Source organism: Alligator sinensis, unplaced genomic scaffold (genome assembly GCF_000455745.1).
Source record: "Alligator sinensis unplaced genomic scaffold, ASM45574v1 scaffold347_1, whole genome shotgun sequence".
NCBI lineage: Eukaryota > Metazoa > Chordata > Crocodylia > Alligatoridae > Alligator > Alligator sinensis.
The window spans coordinates 3603524-3616444 of NW_005841922.1; the positions used below are offsets into that span (position 1 = coordinate 3603524).

The 12921-nt window shown below is 45.0% G+C and overlaps 1 protein-coding gene across 2 annotated transcripts in view; it reads right to left on the reverse strand.

Annotated features, from left to right (window-relative positions):
* SLC45A2 (solute carrier family 45 member 2) overlaps nucleotides 1–12921 on the reverse strand; it is a 27649-nt gene that overhangs the window by 2858 nt on the left and 11870 nt on the right. For both annotated transcript variants that reach the window (XR_003092936.1, XM_006019120.3), the window contains exons 4-6: nucleotides 7550–7693; nucleotides 5481–5604; nucleotides 3360–3565 (exon numbers count right to left, since the gene is read on the reverse strand). Coding sequence is in view for 1 of the 2 variants with exons in the window: in XM_006019120.3 (XP_006019182.1) it covers nucleotides 3360–3565; nucleotides 5481–5604; nucleotides 7550–7693 (474 nt within the window). In the remaining variant the exon portion in view is untranslated. The remainder of the gene's footprint in view (nucleotides 1–3359; nucleotides 3566–5480; nucleotides 5605–7549; nucleotides 7694–12921) is intronic.

Below are 12921 nucleotides of genomic sequence, written 5' to 3' on the forward strand. Positions count from 1 at the left end.
GGCACATTGTCAGAAGAGATGTAAATGCATGTCAGGCATCATAAAAAATGAGGGTTGGAAGAGACCTCAGGAGATCATGTAGTTGAACCCCCTGCTCAAAGCAGGACCATCCCCAACTAGTTCATCCCAGCACAAGCTTTGTCTAGCCAGGGCTTAAAACCTTCCACAGATGGAGGCTCCACAACCTCTCTGGGTAACTTGTTCCAGTGTTTTCCTATCCATCTAGTGAGAATATTTTTCCTAATATCCAACCTAAACTTCCCTTGCTGCAACTTGAGACCAGTGCTCCTTGTTCTGTCATCTACCACCACTGAGAACAGTCCAGCTCTACTCTCTTTGTAACCACCCTTCAGCTATTACATCTCCCCACAGTCTTCTCTTCTCCAGATTAAAAAAGACCAGTTCCCTCAGCCTCTCCTCGTAAGGCATGTGTCCCAGCCTCCTCACCATTTTGTTGACCATCACTGGGCTTTCTCCTATCTGGCCAGTTTTCTATCCACCTTACAGGGCATTTATCCAACCCAGACTTTCTTAGCTTGCTTGTGAGAATGTTGTACCCTTCTGTCTTGTACCTTTCTGTAAAGCATGTCACCATCTGCTCACAGACTTAGGCTTTTGAATGCAACTCATTGTTCTTCAGGTTATTACAGTGCACTAAAAAGCTTGTCTAAGCCTATCCCAGCCATGCTCTTCGTCCAGTATCACCCACACGAATCCTTGCTTCTCACATATTTCCTGAACCACCACAGCTACAACATTATTCCATCAACTACCAAAATTTGCTTATCATATTTTAGGCACTTGGGGCAGATCTGCTTGTATAAATTGGTCCAGCACCACTGAAGCTAATAGAACTTCACAGATTTACACAAGATGGGGTTTAATCATCAAACTTGCTCTTGGTAACCTAGGGGTGTGTGCTGAGATAGATTACAAAAAAGAACTGATTGCTGAGTGGAGCTTTAAGCACTGCTACCATATGAATCCATAAGATTCATACTATATATTATATAATGCAAATACAGAGTTAGCATTATAGTGCATATATATTATTGACACTATATATACACACTATATACTGTATATAACATATATACTATATATATATATTATTATGTTTCATATGGTAACGGTGCCTACAGCACAAATCAGCAATCAGAGTGCTAGTGCTTTAGGTGCAGTCCAAACACGTATCACAGCTTGTTCCAAAAGACACATGAGGATAAACAACTGTCTTGCTCAGAGCAGGACTAAATTATGAATGCTTTCAGTCTAGTCCAGTGGTCTCTTACCAATTTAGTCTAGTGGTTAAAACACAGGATAGTACCATAGCACCTAGGTTGTATCTCCAACTGACTATATGCCTTGACTATAGGCATATCCTGTGGAGGCTAGGATGCTCTTGGGATGCTCTCAAATACCCATCTGCTCTCAAAGGAACATTCCAAACCCAAAGATGCTCTAGGGTCATCCCCACCTCCTGATCAAGTACTCCAGATCTCAAGTGCAGCCACAAAGGGATTTCCTAGAGCATCATCACTAACGTGTTTCCAGGTTTGGGATATCCCAGCCCTGGACTGGCTGGAATGTATTGCTTGTGTACACATGCCTGATGTGGCTCCACTCCTCCAAGAAGATCTTTGTTGAAGGATGTGGAGCAGGTCCTCAAGGAATTCATTTCTTAGCACTTGGAGGGGAAGAAGGTGATTAGGAACAGTCAGCATGGATTCACTCAGAGCAAGGCATGCCTGACCAACCTGACTGACTTCTGTGATGAGATGACTGGCTCTGTGGATGCAGGGAAAGCAGTGGACATGATATACCTTGACTTTAGCAAGGCTTTTGATACGGTCTCCCACAACTTTCTTGCAAGCAAGTTAACGAAGTATGGGTTGGATGAATGGACTGTAAGGTGGTCAGAAAACTGGCTGGATCATCGGGCTCAGAGAGTAGTAATCAATAGCTCAATGTCTAGTTGGCAACTGGTATCAAGTGGAGTACCCCAGGGATCAGTCCTGGGGCTGGTTTTGTTCAAAATCTTCATCGTTGACCTGGAAGATAGGATGGACTGCACCCTCAGCAAGGCTACAGATGACACCAAGCTGCAGATAGTAGTAGATACACTGAAGGGTAGGGCTAGGATTCAGAGAGACCTCAACAAATTGGAGGACTGGACCAAAAGAAATATTATGAGGTTCAATATTATGAGGTTCAAGGAGAAGTGCAAAGTCCAGCACTTAGGATGGAACAATCCCATGCACTGGTACAGGCTGGGGACCGACTGGTGAAGCAGCAGCATTGCAGAAAAGGACCTGGGAGTTACAATGGCCAATAAGCTGAATATGAGCAAACAGTGTGCCCTTGTTGCAAATAAGGCTAATAGCATACTGGGCTGCATTAGTATGAGTGTTGCGAGCAGACTGAGGGAAGTGATTATTCCTCTCTATTCGGTGATGATGAGGCCACATCTGTGTTCAGTTTGGGGCCCCCACTACAGAAAGGATGTGGACAAATTGGAGAGAGTCCAGTGGAGGTCCACAAAAATGGTTAGGGGGCTAGGGCACATGACTTCCAAGGATTGCACCCTCAGCAAGGAGAGGCTGAGGGAACTGGGCATATTTAGTTTGGAGGAGACTGAGAGGAGATTTAATAGCAGCCTTCAGTTACCTGAAGGGTGGTTCCAAAAAGGATGGAGCTAAATTGGTCCCAGGGGTGGCAGATGACAGAAGCAGCAATGGTCTCAAGCTGCAGCAAGAGAAATTTTGTTTAGATATTAGGAAAACCTTAATCACAAGGAGGGCAGTAAAGGACTGGGACAGGTTACCCACAGAAGCTGTGGAGTCTCCATCATTGGAGGTTTTTAAGACCCGGCTAGACAAAGCCTTGCCTCAGATGATCTAGTTGGGGATGGTCCTGTTTTGAGCAGGGAGTTGGACTAGATGACCTCCTGACATCCCTTCCAAACCTCATTTTCTATGATGTCTTCCCTGTGCTAACAGTGGGGCTTGCTGGGATCACTGCAGAACAGGCCTTTAGTCTTTTTGCCAGTTTCCCGAGAGGTAAATGGATCCAGTTCTTTCCTGACTTGCAAGTGGGCAAGAAATGTAATTTATATTTCTAAAGGGTTTTAAGATGCTTAAATTAAAATGTGCCATATAACTGCAATTACTTTGTATTGTTAGTATTATTTATTCAACTCTTAAAGGTCTCCCTGGAGAAATTTCACTTCCTAATACCTGTGTTACCATAAATAATTTGAACTTACAATTAAATCCCTTTCCCCACTTAGATCATTTTTTTCTAAAGTGAATAGAACAAAACAAATACTGATTCCTTCTGTTCTTTGATATGAGACATACCTCTTCCTCCCTGTGATATTCTGCAATGAGATTGAATGGCACAGTGTACAGTGTGCTGGACATGACACCAAAGAGGGAGCACAGAGCCAGAGTAGAATGCACTCGGGGAAACAGTCCAATGAACCCAGTGCCTAGTCCAAAAAGCAGGTATCCAATGAAATAAAGTCCTTTTAATCTGATGTAAGGCAGCAGGGCTTTCTGCAGATCTATGAAAAGAAAGGAAAAAAGGCTTCTGAGACTTAAAATCCCAATATATTTCTTTTGAAAATTCATTTATAAGAGATTCTCTTTGATGAGATGAAAGTTTCAACTCTAAATACAAAGATCTTGTATAACCTGGGTACATAATTCAAATAAAGGTAAGGCAAGTGTTTCCAGCAGCCTAGCCATTTGTAATTGACTTCTGAAGTGCACGCTCCTATTCTGAAATAGCTATTCAGGAAGAACTCCCCATGTAGAATGGCCAGATTTAGTAGGGGTATTTGACACCACTTCTGTATGCTCCTGTTGAATTGAAGCGAGTACTTCACATCAGACATGTCTACATGAGATGCTTTACTGCAGGTAGTAGATTACAAGTAGTAGACAGAGGTAGTAGATTAACTGCACATTAGTTACTGCACAGTACCACTTGTGTAGATGCTGATCAAGAGCAAATTTGCTCCCAGTCAGCCACACCAGCAGGGACCACAGGGCATGAGGAAGTTCTCTTTCCCCAGTCCTGGTGCTGCTCAGGTCCAGGTTCCCTCCAGGAACCAGGAGCTGAGCAGCACTGGGACTGGGGAGCTCTCTGCTTCCTGGCTCAGCAGGGGACTCACCAGCAGCTGTCCCACTTGTGAGGCAGCTGTGTGCAAGCCCCAGGCTGGGCAGGGAAGCCCTGATGGGTACAGGGCTCCCTGGCAGCTGTGTCCAATGTGCATAGGGCTGGGAGAGCTGTGCCAGGTGCAGCTGTCGCCTGGCCTGTGCACTTCAGGACCCCTCCGGATGTGCACAGGGCCAGGTGACATGTGCTGCTGCAGCCGGCAAAGCTCTCCTCACCCCACGCGCATCAGGACCAGCTACTGTGCCTCCTGCCACCCCCCAAGCTAGAATCCTGGGGGAACCTGGAGCTCCCCTTGGCTGCTGCAGTGGGGTTGAGCAGAGCAGGTGCAGCCCTGTCCTGGCTGTTCCTGTTGAGAGCAGATTTGCTTCCAACAGGGTGCACATGTAGACAAGCTCCCAGGGAAGGCTTACCGCACAGTATTTTACATCACACTAAAGCATTTACATCACATTAATTAGAGCATCACATTAAATTTGCTTCCAACAGGATGGAAATGTAGACATGTTCCCAGGGAATGCTTACTGCACAGTAAAATACTACATGTGCACCCTGTTGGAAGCAAATGTAATGTGATACAGGCTGACTTCACAGTATTTGACTGTGCAGTCAGCCTGTATCACATTAAATGCATGTGTAGATGCACCCATATAGCTATAACTATTAGCCAATGGGAAAATCCACAAGATTTTCACAAAGATCCACAAAGGCCATCCTATTAGATGCCTAACTTTGACCCCCCCCCCCCCCTGCCCTTCTTTTATAACTCATCAGTGACCCCCCCCCCCCCCAGTCCTATTTACTTGTTTGCCTGGAGAATAAATGCATTCTTGAGTGGTGTAAACAATTTTTTTCCTTATCATCACCAGGCGAGGGGCTAGCAAGCAGTTTGGGGACCTGGATTAGCTCATCTGCAGGATTTTACAGGGTACTGCGTTGAAGTGGTTTTGTGAGGACATCAAGTGGGGAGAGGCTATTAGAAGGACTACGGTGACAGAACTGGCAAGGGAAATAATACTTTGGAATTTCCTGCAGTGCTTTAACCCAACATTCACCATCAGGATAATTCTCAAATTTGGAGGCTATATTGCATGTAGAATTGAACCTTGCTTCCAGAAGAATCCCACTTCAGTGTGTGGAAATCAGCACAAATACTGGTGCCCTTTATAACTTTCTATCAATAATAAGCACATAACATTCCTGGAAATTTTTAACCAGAAAGGCTCATGGATGGCTTTGTTTTTTCCAGAACCACAGGAAGGAAGGAGCTGATTCTAAAAGTGCAGTGCCCAGGTACTTACAGGAATAGAGTGATGATGAAACTGCATTGATGCACATGCCCCAGCATCCAATCTCTACTCCTCTTTCATAGGTCAGGTAAGCTGTGGAGTTGTGAGGTGCATAAGGATCACCGTGGTATACAATCTGAAATATACCACAAGGGACATGGAAGATAACAAAGCTCTGTGTTTATATTGCACTGGCCACCCAAAGGAGCCCCTACACAAGGCTGAGATCCCTTTTGGCTGTGTATTAGCATACACTTCCTTTCTTTCCTTCTCTTCCTTCCCACTTCCACTTTCTATTTATTTTCCTTTTCTTCTTTCTCCCTTCATCTCATCTCCCCTTGCAGTGTCCTACTGTGTCCTCTCCTGGTTCTGTCTGTCCATCTCATGTCTCACCAAGTCTCTCTCCCGTTTCTCCTCTTCCCCTGTTTTCCTCACTCCTCTGGGTCTCCAAATCCCACCTTACTTTCTCCCCATCCCCTTCCTCTAGACTGTTTCATCTCTCTACCTTTGTTTTATTTTCCTTTCCCTAATTCTGCTGCTTGGGTGCCTTGGTTCTTACGCTTATTCTTCCCCTCTTGCCCCACCTGCTCCTTCCCCTTTGCCCTGCTCCACCCACCCCCTGGCCTACAGTTATTCATCCTCTTTCAGACTCTGCTTGCGCTCACCTCCACCATCACCCTTCCATCCACTTTTTCTAAGACTCCTTCTCTGATTTATTCTCCCACTCTCCCATTCATTCACATGTACACATGGTCAGAAACACCATCTCCCTCTCACCTAGGAGTCCTATAAAAGGGTTGAGGGCCAGAAAAAAATGGGCTGCTAAGCACAAAGTGCTGGGATAACTGAGAGAAGGGGATTTGGCTGGAGGCAAGTAGGAACCTGAAGAATGAGAAGTAGCCAGGGCCAGGGAGGCAAGAAGAAAAGAAAGCCAATTGGGTAGGGCCTGGGGAGCCATGGCTCTGATCACTGGGTATCCTGAAGGAAAGGACTCATGGGTGGCAGACAGCTGAGGTCATTTCTCCAGAGGAGACACTGCAGCACAGACTAGACTACAGGGCAGGGAAAATCTGATAATTAAAGACAGAGAGTTGAGCTGAATGGTGAGAGCAGTGTTACACTACCCTAGGAAAGTTATGTTGCTGAGTTTCCATCTCCTAAATCAGGGCTGTTCAACTGCTAAGCGGCTAGAGGCTGCATGCCACATGGGCCACACCACTGGGAGCCACCTGCTGCATCAGTGCGGGCCACATATCATGCAGGCTGCACCACTGGGGTCAGCACAATGGGAAGGCTACACCAGTGGGGCCATAATGCTGGTGTGATCCAGGCAGCAAAGCCATGGCCTCCCCACCCCTAAAGCTGCACACTGCACTCCATGCACAGGAGCCCTGGCTCCCACCCTCAGGTCCTTGGCCATGGGTTCTCCCACTGCACCACACCACACAGATGCCCTGAATTTGTTAAGGGGGCAGGGCCAGAAAAAGGAAGATATAGGAGGGTGGGAAACTCCAAAGACCCCAGGTGCTGCTGCCGGATCATTGTGTAGAAACCCAGGGGACACAAATTAAGTCCTCTCCAGCTGCATGAAGTTGGACAGCACTGTTCTAAATGAAAAGTGTGTGGACAACTGGTCCAGTGCCCTGCGATGAAGCCTCTTTCAGCAAGAGGAACTAAAACCGCCTCACTAAGACTTTAATTAGGACACCTGCTCTTCACTGAATAGCTCCAAGGCCAAAGCATATATCTGAGGGATTTGCAAGAGATCTCTGAGCTTTGTTCTAAACACTTACATGGAAACGGATGTCCTTCCAGGTGACATTTAAAAATCAGCATTACACTTTGTCAGCAGAGCTTAGTGTTCAAAGGCAGGAAGGTATTTTTTTCCCCTACTAGTCACCAGCTCAGTTCTATAATGAGGCCCTGAGGGCATTCATCTCTTTTCTAGACAAAATTCATTCAGCCAGTCTAGGTGTTATTCACTCTGGCATTGTCACTCCTTAAGCAAATATATAAACCAGTCATCTCAAAGGACTATTTCCTGGGGGCTGGTGCTGGAAGGGGAATGTTACATATTTTACCTGCCCCATGAAATCAGTGAAGAAAAGCATGTTGGACAGGAAGGCTGTCCAACCGATGAGGTGGCTCACACACAGGCAGCGATAGTGGGACGGCATGCTTAAAAGTGCCTTCAGGAGAGACTTAATGGTCATCCGTCTCTGAACCTGAAAGAAAGCATTTAGCAAAAATGTGTTGCTGCCTTGAAGGTTAACAAGTGATCTGACAGCTGGTAGATTAGATAATTGTCTCATAAGGTTTAAGACGAGGATTCAACTCGCCAAAGAAGGAAGAGGCCTTCTTGAACCTGGGGCCCCTACATCTCAGACAAGCAAGTTGAGTGGTTGGATAGGAGAGGGACACCACTTTATTCTCCACCAGTTCTGTGAACAAGCCTCCATTTTTTTTCCCCTGCTGAAACAATTTGGCAAGTTCAATGGACATTTGCAAATGATTTGGGAATGATCCAAAACCTATTTTGGAAAAAAAATTAGTAAACCACTAAAAGCATTGGCCTGGGTCTCATGAGTACACAACTCCCATTTGGTTCAGAATTTGGACCTCAAGTTGCTATATGCTGATAATACCCCATCCTGGTCGCCATTCTCTAAATATTTTTAATAACTCACTTTTCTCTGAACTTGATTATGCTGTTAGCCAGTCTGGGGATAATCACTGTGTGTTGAGCTTTGAACAGCAGCAAGACTTTTCTCTAGTGAAGTTTTAAATCCTTAAAGGAATTTCAAAATTCAAGTTGCTGACTTTTACCTTGGAATTTGCTTTACTAGTGCCATTTCTTTTAGCATAAATGCTGATTTAAATGAGATAAGGCTTTTGTTACATTAAAGTCATAGAAAGAATTAGATGCTGCATTATTAATGCAAGTAAAAGGATTGTTGCTTGTACTCTTTGTAATCAAAGCATAAACATCAGCTAACTAAAGTATACAGCACACTATTGTAACTATTTGAATATGAGGTTGAGGAGTCAAAAATAGTTGATGTTGACTTTTAAAAGTGGAAATGAAAATATGTATATATAATATAGCATAGACAACACATATCATATATACTTATACATATGACACAGAGACAGTCATATTTTAAAGATGGATATCTACTGTTGTGATCCTAAATCTTTTTAAATTAATGATTATCAACCAAGGTGCCACAGCACCTTGGGGTGCCTTGAGATCCTTTTAGGGGTATGGAGGGGTGTCAGGCAATACTAACACTGTTAGGTGTGCAAACACAATTCATAAGATAAATCCAGAGATTTCAAACAGGAATTCATACTGTTAAAAACATTCTAACCTGTTGTGATTTTCTGAATTCTACATAACAGAATAATATCTCTAATATTTTTCTGTAGTAAAAAACAACAGGTGAAAACTAAGAGATTATACCTGGAATTTATCCATAGGTGCCTTGAGTCTAAAAAAGGTTAGAAACTACTGCTCTAAAGTTAAACTATGGCTTGATTTCCAAAAGTGCTGAGCAACCAGCAGCTCTCAGGAAAATGAATTTGACATTTAATTTGAAGCAAAGGGATTATTTGTGGGGATAAGTGCTACAGAACATGACTAAAGGTTATAGAATGAGGCACAGAATAATCTGGCAACAAATGAAAGAACAACTGTACATTCAGTACAGATGTCTGTTTACATTAAGCTAAATTATACACCACTAATAACCTAGGATTTATTCAGAAGATTCCTAACCCTCACTTTTAGAGTATTTCAACTTAGAAAAACACACCTTCCTAACAAGATTGGCTAATTCTGTGTCATCTCTTTGTTCCTATTTGCAAAAGGTATAGCAATACAACCTGTTCTCATTCAGGAAAAAATGTATTTTTAAAGTAATGTACAAGTGTTTCATTAATTCATATTTATTCTGATTTTGTGGGTTTAGATATTTTAGCATTGGTCAAACAACAATATTGAACTCTCATACATTTTCACCCATTCTTCCAGTTTTCACTGCCTTTAATATTTCAATAAGTCAATATTTGATACACCGAATAAACCAATTTAAGCTGAAAGAACTGCAGTTGTGGTCCAAGTCTATCGTTTTTAATGGAGACCAAAACCAATCTGGGTCCCAGACAGTGCAAATGGTGAGGGCAATTAACATGCAAGAGCATAGTTGTCCAGCTAGGACAAGTATGACCCTCAGCTAGAGATGCTTTTCTCAAAACCATTTATCCAAGGTTGTGATTACAACAAAGTACTTGGGAAGCATAGAATGAGTACTGCACAAGGGACAGCCAGAAGATCCTTGGAAGTACTGGATGAATGCATGCCTTTGTGACAGGTTTTTCTACTTAGCCAAGCATATCGGAGAAACAGAAGATGCATAAGCAGGCTGTGAGCCTCAAGGAAAGGGTAGGAGAGAAGAATGGGACAATCTGGAACTCTCTAACGTATTGGATGCTATTGATCCCCTGAAACTAGCTCTTGAAGATTGGCAGTCCAGTTCTGTTATGCAGCCTTCTTATCTTGCTTTTGGCTGACCTGCTCCCTATTCCTAAGACATGTGTGGGGCTTTTTGAATAGCAGTGACAAAAGGAAGCAGTGGGTATTCAGATTTACAATCATTGTGAAGAAGCTGCTCAGGGTGAGCAATGGTGATCAACAATGATAGCTGCTGCACTTGGGCTGAGGAGATGATGGGGGCTCGTTATGTGAGGACTGGCCTCAGGCAATGCTGTAACGTGCTATGTTCCACACTTCTGACCACCTGATTGTGGGTTACATATTTTCCTTTGCTCATCTGGTCTTCTCTTCTTTCTGGGTTCATCTTCAATTCCAGCCTTGTCCTGTATCTAGCACAATGAAATCCAAGTAGCAGTTGTGGGTGTTACTAAAATATAAAGCAGGGCATACCAGATTCCCTTTTATGTAGGAGCCTTGTTTTAAGCACCCAGATCTGAACATTCGGGCTGTAGGGTTCAGTTCCTTTCTAAAGAGTTCAACCAGAGATACTTGTACATGATTGCAACAGAGCAGAAGCAGAAACAAAGCAAACGGCTCATCAGTTCCTTGCTGACTGTGGAAAACAAACATGTAACAGGAGACCCAGGCCCTTGTCACTTTTAAGAGAGGAGAGCAGCTTACTGCTACAGTAGAGGACGGCAGGCTGGTTATCAAGCCCAAGTGGAAACCCCTGTGTGTGGCTAGGGAGCCATGTGACAGGAAGGGATGGGGCTCTGGGGCACATAAACTCAGTGCCTAGGCTCAAGCAAGCAGTCTGGTCCTGTATGCTACACAGAGAGGAGTTCCTGAGAGAGAAGGGCTGTAGGAAGCAGCTCGCCAGACAACTAAGTGAGCCAGAATGAAAGGGCTGCAATGGAGGTATGGCTTGTGGGGACATTAACCCAGAGCAGAGAGACTTCTAAATTGTAAAATGGCTTGCTTGTGTTTATGTTGCATTTAAGCTGGAGACTAGAGGACTGAGTTGTCACTATGGGGAGGAGGTATGGAGGGGTGCCTGATGGGGCACTCTGCAATAGACAGCTTAGCCAGGGTCAGAGACCCAGAGGGCTGAAGGTTGATACAATGAGAGCAACCCACACTGGCATCAAGGACCCAGAGGGCTGAAAACTGGTCTAAAGCAAGAATGCGGGTAGGGCCAGGGGCCCAGTCTGGCCACCCAGAGTACGAGTGTGAGACAGGGATGAGACACAGGAGCTAAAGTCCAGGGCAGTGGCCCTGGGTTGAGGGGCACAGCCAGAATAAAGGGACGACTCCAGGAAGGCTAGGCCTGGACATAGTTTCTAGGCCTGAGAGCCAGCAGCTGCATTCAGGTTTGGGGTGGGGGGGCTCTAAATGAACATAAAGTAATATCTGCGAGGCACAGGCACAGCTACAGGGGAGGCCAGACGCCACAAGTATAGCCCATAAGGTAATGCAGGGGTGGGCAAAATGTGGCCCACGGGCTGGCTGTGGCCCGCCAGGCCATTCTATCTGGCCCGTAGGCCCCCTAAAAAAAACTTAGAAAATTAGTATATTTGCCCCTGGCTGCCTGTCATGTGGCCCTCAATGGTTTGCCAAACTCAGTAAGCGGCCCTCCACCCAAAATAATTGCCCACCCCTAAGGTAACAGGTGCCCTGAGGCACCAAGCAGGCCATAGCTTTGCAAGCAAGCTAAGGAAGTACAGAATGGATGAATGGACTTTAAGGTGGATAGAAAACTGGCTAAAGCACTGAGGTCAGAGGGTAGTAATCAATGGCTTGATGTCTAGGTGGCAGCTGGTATCAAGTGCACTGCCCCAGGGGTCAGTCAAGGGGTTGGTTTTGTTCAATAACTTCATCAATGACCTGGAAGATGACATAGAGTGCACCCTCAGCAAGTCTGCAGAAGATACCAAGCTAGAGGGAATAGTAGATATGCTTGACCGTAGGGCTAGGATTCAGAGTGACCTAGACGAATTGGAGGATTGGGCCAAAAGAAATTGCATGAGGTTCAAAAAGGACAAGTGCAAAGTCCTGCACTTAGGACAGAACAATCCCATGCACCAATACTGGCTTGGGACCAACTGGCTGGCAGCAACTCTATAGAAAAGGACCTGGGGGTTACAGTGGACAGTAAGCTGAATATGAGCCAACAGTGCCCTTGTTGCCAAGAAGGCTAATGGCATCCTGGGCTGCATTGGTAGGAGTGTCACCAGCAGGTCACGAGAAGTGATTATTCCCCTTTATTCAGCACTGGTGAGGCCACATCTAGAGTACTGTGTTCAGTTTTGGGCCCCCCACTACAGAAAGGATGTGGACAAACTGGAAAGGGTCAAAGCGCAGAGGACGACAGAAATGGTGAGGAGGCTGGGGGACATGACTTATGAGAAAAGACTGAAAGAACTAGGCTTATTTAGTCCTGAGAAGAGGAAACAGTTGGGATTTAATAGCAGCCTTCAACTACCTCAAGGGGGATTTGAAAGAGGATGGAGCTGGACTGTTCTCAGTGATGACAGAACAAGGAGCAACAGTCTCAAGTTGCAGTAAGGGAAGCTTAGGGTAGATATTAGGAAGAATTTTCTCACTAGGAGGACAGTAAAACACTGGAACAGGTTACCCAGAGAGGTTGTGGAGTCTCCATCATTGGAAGTTTTTAAGACCTGGCTATACAAAGCTTTGGTTGGGATGATCTAGTTGAGGATGGTCCTGCTTTGAGCAGGGAATTGGACCAGATGACCTCCTGAGTTCCCTTCCAACCCTAACTTTCTATGATTGTATGAACTTAGTGCTCAAGGGGCAAGACTGGGGTCAGCTTAGTATGAGAGGTACCAACTCTGCTTGAGAGAGTCCAGAGAAGAGCCACGCGCATGATCAGAGGTCAGGGAAGCAGACCCTACGATGACAGGCTGAGAGCCCTGGGGCTCTTTAGCCTGGAAAAGC